Source organism: Salvelinus alpinus, chromosome 9, assembly GCF_045679555.1.
Source record: "Salvelinus alpinus chromosome 9, SLU_Salpinus.1, whole genome shotgun sequence".
Lineage (NCBI taxonomy): Eukaryota > Metazoa > Chordata > Actinopteri > Salmoniformes > Salmonidae > Salvelinus > Salvelinus alpinus.
The window spans coordinates 69787926-69796905 of NC_092094.1; the positions used below are offsets into that span (position 1 = coordinate 69787926).

At 42.4% G+C, this 8980-nt stretch overlaps 1 protein-coding gene and 1 long non-coding RNA gene across 2 annotated transcripts; one reads left to right on the forward strand and one right to left on the reverse strand.

The window, feature by feature from the left end:
• Positions 1-208: 208 nt before the first annotated feature.
• Positions 209-1728, reverse strand: LOC139530545 (uncharacterized). The gene is made up of 2 exons (XR_011666065.1): positions 1168-1728; positions 209-1009 (listed from the first exon to the last, which is right to left on the reverse strand). It is a non-coding gene; the product is annotated as an uncharacterized lncRNA (long non-coding RNA).
• Positions 1729-1730: 2 nt separating this feature from the next.
• On the forward strand, positions 1731-8792 carry wars1 (tryptophanyl-tRNA synthetase 1). The gene is made up of 6 exons (XM_071327053.1): positions 1731-3891; positions 4146-4265; positions 4623-4805; positions 5494-5594; positions 5746-5858; positions 6304-8792. The coding sequence occupies exons 2-4, from the start codon at positions 4150-4152 to the stop codon at positions 5498-5500; spliced, it is 306 nt and encodes a 101-aa protein (XP_071183154.1). The 5' UTR covers positions 1731-3891; positions 4146-4149; the 3' UTR covers positions 5501-5594; positions 5746-5858; positions 6304-8792.
• The last annotated feature ends 188 nt before the right edge of the window (positions 8793-8980 follow it).

Here is an 8980-nt window from a genome sequence, read left to right on the forward strand (position 1 = left end):
TTGTTTTAAGGACATTACATCAAAGTTGGATCAGCCTGTAGTGTGGTTTTCCACTTTAATTTTGAGTGTGACTCCAAATCCAGACCTCCATGGGTTGATAAATTTGATTTCCATTGATAATTTTTGTGTGATTTTGTTGTCAGCACATTCAACTATGTAAAGAAAAAAGTATTTAATAAGAATATTTCATTCATTCAGATCTAGGATGTGTTATTTTAGTGTTCCCTTTATTTTTTTGAGCAGTGTACATAAATGCATAGTGGAACTATATAGATCAAGTACTTGTTTCTCAGTGGATACATTTCCACCAACACGAAAGGTCATGACTGGATTGGCAGCTTCATAACATTTGAACAGTACGTGTATGTGAATTATTTGTGAACATTTGGCATATTTCCTTTTGATGTACCCGTGTTTATTTGATAAACATGTCCGGTCAACCGAAAGCCACTGTCATAGTTGTAGATCAGAACAGAGGCAACGCTATGGGAAACAATGGCATAACCACCCAGGCGAGCTAATGCAGTAGAGATTGGTTCTTGAATCACAGCATACAATATGCGCCTTGAACCATCCTTTCTGTTAAGGTGGCCTCATGGACCATAACAAAACCAGACAGCTAGATATTGCTGTTCATTAGCTATGTACGCGAACTTCAAAAACAATCCTTGACAGCCACGTGTGTTTTGTTGATATACACGGCTCATACATTAGCTAGCTAGCTACTTTCCCGAGGCAAAGAAACTAAAAAACCTGGAATACATGTTACCAGGCAAAATGGAGTCTTATGGTATACTACTAGTAACTATGCACTCCTTACGACGTTATGAATCAGCTAGACATGCTATCTAGCTAGATCGCAAATATGCGATTGCATTGGTTAAAAAGCTAACATACATGAAGTAAGCTACTGCATGTAAAATTGTGTCACATAGACTTGTATCTCTCCTAATGGGTCTTGACCAGGTTGAAGATGACAAACTGTCAGGGAGACGAGACAGTCCAAACCCTGAAAAAGGAAAAGGCTGCTAAAGTGAGGTTTTATATCATAATAAGTTACTGTACAAGTTATGCAATACAGTCATAGTAAAAAGGTGTAATATCTTCTTCATATAGTGAATTCATCCGTGGCCATGATAATGGGATACCATTATGTCAGTGTAATACCTGAATCATGTATTCTGTTTTGGATTACAGGCTGATATCGATGCTGCTGTACAGTTGTTGCTGAAGCTCAAAGTTGACTACAAGCAGGTAACGGGTCAGGACTATAAGGCTGGGTGTCCACCCTCGGAAAGCGACGTTTCAAAAGACAATGGGCCAGCAGAAACTGCTAATGGGGACGACATGGTTGACCCCTGGAACGTGTCCACCACCGGCGCCAAAGGAATGGACTACGACAAGCTGATAGGTCAGAGGGAAAATCATAATGTTAGATCTCTGGGGGCGGAATCCCAGGGGTCTACAGTGGGACCATATTACTCGCATATGCGCCTAAATATTTTGCTGTGCGACCTGGAATTTAAATTTAGGAGCACCAGTGTGCCTAGAAAAAAAATCACCCTGATGATAATTGTTGCGACGATTACGTCACTGTACCACGGCCCCTGAGTGCCATAGAGAATACACTGAGCGCAGATGCATGACAGTCGTGCTTGCACCATTACTACAAAGAAAACGGCCTGTTGCCTCATATTTTTCATTGTGCTCCTCCATTTCTTTGTGCTTCTACATTTTTCAATTTAGTCGTACACATGCTGATTGTAAAAAAAAAAAAATCAGTGTAGAGCACTGAATCCTAACTTGCACCGCGCACACTTCACTCGACTATCGCACAGAACCTTTATTTTGAAATCAGTCAGTCAGAACAAAAAAACATTTCCGGGCAGGCACCGTTGACATTTTGACCAGACTTGCATCGTCATTTATGCATTTCTCTTTATGAACTTCTCATTTGATGAGACTGGCTTTCCTCTAACGTTTTGACATGTAAATATTATAACTTCTCTTACTACGGTAATAAATAAAATGCATAGTGGAACTATATAAATCAAGTACTTGTTTCTCAGGAGATACACTTCCCCCAACACGCAAGCTGATGCAAGTTGAATGAGTAGATTGGCAGCTATGCCATAAAATCTGAATGGTGCGTGTATGTGAATTATTGTTAAACATTTTGAATATTTTTTATTTGATAAACATGTCCTTTTAACCAAAATCCACTGCCATGGCGTGGTATAGTAGATCAGAACAGAGGCAACACTATGGGAAACATACAGTGCATTCGGAAAGTATTCAGACCCCTTCCCTTTTCCCACATTTTTTTACATTACAGCCTTATTCTAAAATGAATTAAATAAAAACAATGTCCTCATCAATCTACGCACAATACCCCATTATGACAAAGTGAAAATGTATTTAAAAAAACAGAAATAGCTTATTTACATCAGTGTTCAGACCCTTTGCTATGAGACGCAAAATTTAGCTCAGGTGCATTGTGTTTCCATTGGTCATCCTGTCTATATAAGGTCCCACAGTTGACAGTGCATGTCAGAGCAAAAACCAAGCCATGAGGTTGAAGGAATTGTCCCTAGAGCTCCGAGACAGGATTGTGTCGAGACACAGATCTGGGGAAGGGTACCAAGAATGTCTGCAGCATTGAAGGTTCCCAAGAACACAGTGGCCTCCATCATTCTTAAATGGAAGAAGTTTGGAACCAACAAGACTGAGCAATCGGGGGAGAAGGGCCTTGGTCAGGGAGGTGACCAAGAAACCGATGGTCACTCTGACAGAGCTCTAGAGTTCCTCAGTGGAGATGGGAGAACCTTCCAGAAGGACAACTATCTCTGCAGCACTCCACCAATCAGGCCTTTATGGTAGAGTGGCCAGAGGGAAGCAACTCTTCGGTAAATGGCCAAAAGGCACATAAAGGACTCTCAGACCATGAGAAACAAGATTATCTGGTCTGATGAAACCAAGATTGAACTCTTTGGCCTGAATGCCAAGCGTTACGTCTGGAGGAAACATGGCACCATCCCTATGGTGAAGCATGGTGGTGGCAGCATCATGCTGTGGGGAAGTTTTTCAGTGGCAGGGACTGGGAGACTGGATCGAGGGAAAGTTGAACGGAGAAAAGTACAGAGAGATCCTTGATGAAAACCTGCTCTGGAGTGCTCAGGACCTCAGACTGCAGGAGTGGCTTCGGGACAAGTCTCTGAATGTCCTTGAGTGGCCCAGCCAGAGCCCGGACTTGACCCCGATCGAACATCTCTGGAGAGACCTGTAAATAGCTGTGTAGCAACACTCCCCATCCAACCTGACAGAGCTTGAGAGGATCTGCAGAGAAGAATGGGAAAAACTCCACAAATACAGGTGTGCCAAGCATGTAGTGTGATACCCAAGAAGTCTCAAGGCTGTAATCGCTGCCAAAGGTGCTTCAACAAAGTAAAGGGTCTGAATACTTATGTAAATGTTTTTTTATTTAAATTAGCTACAATTTCTAAAAACCTGTTTTTGCTTTGTCATTATGTGTAGATTGATGAGGGAAAAAATAATGTAATACATTTTAGAACAAAATGTGGTTTAAGTCAAGGGGTCTGAATACTTTTCCAAATGACTAAACAGAAGACTTGTTACAATGATGCATATCAAGCAGCAATTATCTTTTAAATAGTATGAATCATAGAATTACTAAATAAATATCACCAAAAATAAGAGGAAATAATACTAACCGTGTACACTTGAAGGGAAGAGGGGACTGCTGTAACATGTTTTTTTCCCAGTGAGGTTTGGCAGTAGCAAGATTGACCAGGAGCTGGTGGACAGAAGAGAGAGAGTCTCGGGACAGAAGGCACACCGGTTTTTACGCAGAGGAATATTCTTCTCTCACAGGTCAGTGGCACTAGTCAATACAGTCACCAGATTGTTCACTTCTCTAGTATGACAGCTGTGCTTGTCATCACCTCCTTCCTATTCATTTATTTGAATGTACTCTAGAGGGCGGCGTGTCTGTCTATCTGGGATTGAGCATGAGGAATTGATACCAAATTGTATTAAGAATCTAGTCTTAATCTGCTCTCATTTTACCTTGAGGGCATTTTAGGATATGTTATATGCTTTAACCGTGTGCTGTTGCTCTTTTTCAGAGATATGCACCAGGTTCTGGACGCGTATGAGAAGAACACGTCTTTCTACCTCTACACGGGCAGAGGACCCTCCTCAGAGGCCATGCATGTGGGCCACCTCATCCCTTTCATCTTCACAAAGTGAGGCTCCTCTCTGCTATTATACTGTTTCTCTATTCGTTTTAGTATCTATTATTGAGATGGAGGAAGTTGACTCTATGAAGAACCACCGAAAGTTCAATAATTTTTGTGGACTCCATCTATTAACCCTACACTATGGCACATCCCAGACCTTGTCCTGGTTAGGTCCCGCTGTCAGGAAACTCAAAGCCCTACCTAGTGTATAACACACTGCCTATATAACACACACTGTATAATGTCAAAAACACCTAAGCCCTAGCGTTCTCAGTCAGGCTTGTAGAAGAAGGCTTACGGACAGTTGGTATCGTAGTGGATTCAGTTGAGAGTAAAGGGTTGTGCTCCTCCATCTGTTCCCAGATGGCTGCAGGACATGTTTGACATCCCGCTGGTGATCCAGCTGACGGACGATGAGAAGTACCTGTGGAAGGACCTGTCCCTGGAGGACTGTCACCGCTACGCCGTGGAGAATGCCAAGGACATCATCACCTGCGCCTTCGACGTCAACAAGACCTTCATTTTCTCTGACCTGGACTACATGGGGTAACTAACCAACCACTATGTCTCTGGGCCCGTATCGACAAAGTGTCTCAGTGTAGGAGTGCTGATCTAGGATCAGATCCCCTCTGTCCATGTAATGTTACTCGTTATGATCTAAAAGGCTAAACGTATCCTAGATCAGCACTCAGACTCTGAGGAGCTTTGTCGATACGAGCCCTGGTACTCGTTTACTTTATAGGTGCAGGGACTGTACGTATCCCATTTTAGTACAATTAGATATTCTGCCTGTTTCAGAATCCTCTCATCAAGCTCTATGCTGTTTGAGCATTCATACATCATGGGGATACTAAAAACTGGTCTCTTTCACAAGACTTGTTACTTCGGCTTTATCCCATGTCTGTTCACTTGTCTCACAGAAGGTGGTGCTGTACTGCAATAATTTGAAAGTAGTCAATACAGATAGAAGCCTACATTTTTTCTCTCTCACTCTCTCTCGCTCCTCTAGCCTTCTGTCATCATAACTCTTAGCTGTGGGTGGTATGCTAAACAGCTTGATGTGACTGGGAGATATTTGCAAAGCCAATGTTTATCATTCAATAGGAGGAGCTCGCAGTGACAAATAATTGACCTATTCAAAGTTCACCCATGTCTGGCTAGTGGTACGAGGCTGTCATGTCTGCTACAGTATTTTACTGATTGTTCTTAGCTCTTAATTGTTTTGTCTCTACAGGGCGTAACCAGACTTCTACAGGAATGTGGTGAAAATACAGAAGCGTGTGACTTTCAACCAGGTCAAAGGCATCTTTGGATTTGGCGAAAGTGACTGTATCGGTAAGAGATTGCAGGAAAATCGTCAACACCTAATGAGCAATTATACAAACTTTTCCGTAGCAAAAGGTTTTGCTACAGTGTTTACTAATGAATACGAACCAGGTGAATGATTTTTAACAGCTAAGTATTCCTCTTATCCCTCCCACCCAAGGAAAGGTCGCATTCCCAGCCATCCAGGCCGCTCCGTCGTTCAGTAACTCGTTCCCTCAGATCTTCAAGGGCGGAAAAGACGTCCAGTGTCTCATTCCCTGCGCCATACACCAGGTCAGTCATGCCTCACAGCACAACTAGGACGCACAGTGTCTGCTAACCTTTAACAGGGAAAGATATCTGAAAGAAAGTTTTACCAGCTCATTTTAGAAATGGGATGCTTTGACCCACTATCTTCAATGCGCTGAACTAGTGGCAACTAATTAACCTTAGAACCAGCCTTTCTTTCTACACACTATGCTTGTGACTGTATATTTTCATTTAGCCAGAATAATATCATGTGAAGTTAAAAATGTATTTTTTGAGAGAAACAGAAGGATCTGATTAGTAGGGTCTGACAGCATGTTACTGAGACGGTAAAGAACTCAGTAAAGTTCAATCTGAAATGTTTACGTTTACAGGGACTCAAGTAATTTAGCATCACATCTAGAGCACCATAATGGTTTTGAAGACATATCCCTCCACTTACCCATGCCCGACTCCTCCTCTACCCCTGTAGGATTCCTACTTCCGGGTGACCCGGGATGTGGCCCCCAGGATCGGCTACCCCAAGCCTGCCCTACTGCACTCAACCTTCTTCCCCGCACTGCAGGGGGCCCAGACCAAGATGTCCGCCAGCGACGCCAACTCCTCCATCTTCTTCCACAGACACGCTTTCTAATACCCTGTTTACACTACCTTGCCAACCCCAAATTCACTGTGCTTGCTCTGATATGTTCTTTTCACCTCGTCCTTTCCAGCATGGTTCCAGCAATAGTGAATGCCTAACCAGACTGGAACAGCGCAGCTCAGCTTATTAGTGTCAAAGAGGTCACTTTGTGACAACTTCTGATGTAAATGGGGCTTTATAGATACACTTACCTTACTTTATTAGTTCCACATACAGTTAACTGAAATGGAAATTACACTGAAGAAAAATATAAACGCAACATGTAAAGTGTTGGTCCCATGTTTCACGAGCTGAAATGAAAGATGAATGAACTTTTTCATAAGCATAAAAAGTGTATTTCTCTCAAATGATGTACACAAATTTGTTTACATGCCTGTTAGTGAGAATTTCTCCTTTGCCAAGATAATCCATCCACTAGGTGTGGCATATCAAGAAGCTGATTAAACGGCATGATCATTACACAGACGACACTACAGTGGTGGGCTTAGGTCGGACCAGCGTTGAACACATTTCGGCTTGTCACCAAAAGCACTCACAAACCTTTACAGATGCACAATCGAGAGCATCCTGTCGGGCTGTATCACTGCCTGGTACGGCAACTGCTCCGCCCACAACCGTAAGGCTCTCCAGAGGATAGTGAGGTCTGCACAACGCATCACCGGGGGCAAACTACCTGCCCTCCAGGACACCTACACCACCCGAAGTCACAGGAAGGCCATAAAGATCATCAAGGACAACAACCACCCGAGCCACTGCCTGTTCACCCCGCTATCATCCAGAAGGCGAGGTCAGTACAGGTGCATCAAAGCAGGGACCGAGAGACTGAAAAACAGCTTCTATCTCAAGGCCATCAGACTGTTAAACAGCCACCACTAACATTGAGTGGCTGCTGCCAACATACTGACTCAACTACAGCCACTTTAATAATGGAAATGGATGGAAATTGATAAAAAATGTATCACTAGCCACTTTAAACAATGCCACTTAATATAATGTATATGTATATACTGTACTCTATATCATCTACTGCATCTTGCCATCTTTATGTAATACATGTATCACTAGCCACTTTAAACTATGCACTTTTATGTTTACATACCCTACATTACTCATCTCATATGTATATACTGTACTCTATACCATCTACTGCATCTTGCCTATGCCGTTCTGTACCTTCACTCATTCATATACCTTTATGTACATACTCTTTATCCCTTTACACTTGTGTGTATAAGGTAGTAGTTGTGGAATTGTTAGGTTAGATTACTCGTTGGTTATTACTGCATGGTCGGGAACTAGAAGAACAAGCATTTCGCTACACTCGCATTAACATCTGCTAACCATGTGTATGTGACAAATCAAATTTGATTTGATTTGATGATAATAATACAGTACAATTGTTACTCAACAGGCAAGGACGTAGCGCATCAGTGTTCCCAGTACGATAAACACATAATATGATACATCATAATATGATACATCATATTATGACTTTCTAAAGTGATGGTGAGGTATATAAATATTAGAGAAATATATAAATATTAGGACGAGCAATGTCGTAGTGGCATTGACTAAAAAACAGTAGGAGAGAATACAGTATATACATTTGAAATGAGAAAAGCAGTACAGTATGTAAACATTATCTAAGTGACTAGTGTTCCACTATTAAAGTGACCAGTGATTACATGTCTATATATATATATATAGGGCACAGCCCCTAAGGTGCAGGGTTGAGTAACCGAGTGGTAGCCGGCTAGTGATGGCTATTTAACAATCTGTTGGCCTCGAGATAGAAGCTAGTTTTTCAGTCTCTCGGCCCCGGCTTTGGTGGACCTGTACTGACCTCGCCTTCTGGATGGTAGCAGGGTGAACAGGCCGTGGCTCGGTTGGGCAAAGACACATTTCTTCAGCCTCCTGAGGTTGAAGAGGCACTGTTCACCACACTGTCTGTGTGGGTTGACCATTTCAAATTGTCAGTGATGTGTTCGCAGAGGGACTTGACATTTTTCACCTTCTTCACTGCGGTCCCGTCGAAGTGTATAGGGGTGTGCGCCATCTGCTGTCTCATGAAGTCCACGATTTGTTTTGTTGACGTTGAGGGAGAGGTTATATCCCTGGTACCACTCCGCCAGGGCCCTCACCTCCTCCCTGTAGGCTGCCTTGTCATTGTTGGTAATTTGCCACTTAAAGAAATTAAATGCTTCTACACCTGCATTGCTTGCTGTTTGGGGTTTTAGGCTGGGTTTCTGGACAGCACTTTGAGATATCAGCTGATGTAAGAAGGGTTTTATAAATAAATCTGATTTGATTATACAATGTTTGGTTTGACCATACAGTGAGTGTTTTTCAGAATGTCTAATATGCTATAAACGTTGCAATCTTGAATGTGTCTGGGTCAACAATTTACCATATTTTACCCTTAAGAACATCTGGTCCAAGGTCTGTTTTGTTACTTCGGTCCTATACTAAAGGTAAAGGGTTAGACTAGATTGGGGAGAGCTGATCA

What these genes read in the sequence shown, in the direction of transcription:
- wars1 (XM_071327053.1), top strand. Translation starts at nt 4,150, where the DNA reads ATGCACCAGGTTCTGGACGCGTATGAGAAGAACACGTCTTTCTACCTC. An exon ending in ATCCCTTTCATCTTCACAAA is followed by an intron (nt 4,266 to 4,622) that starts GTGAGGCTCCTC and finishes ATCTGTTCCCAG; the next exon opens with ATGGCTGCAGGACATGTTTG.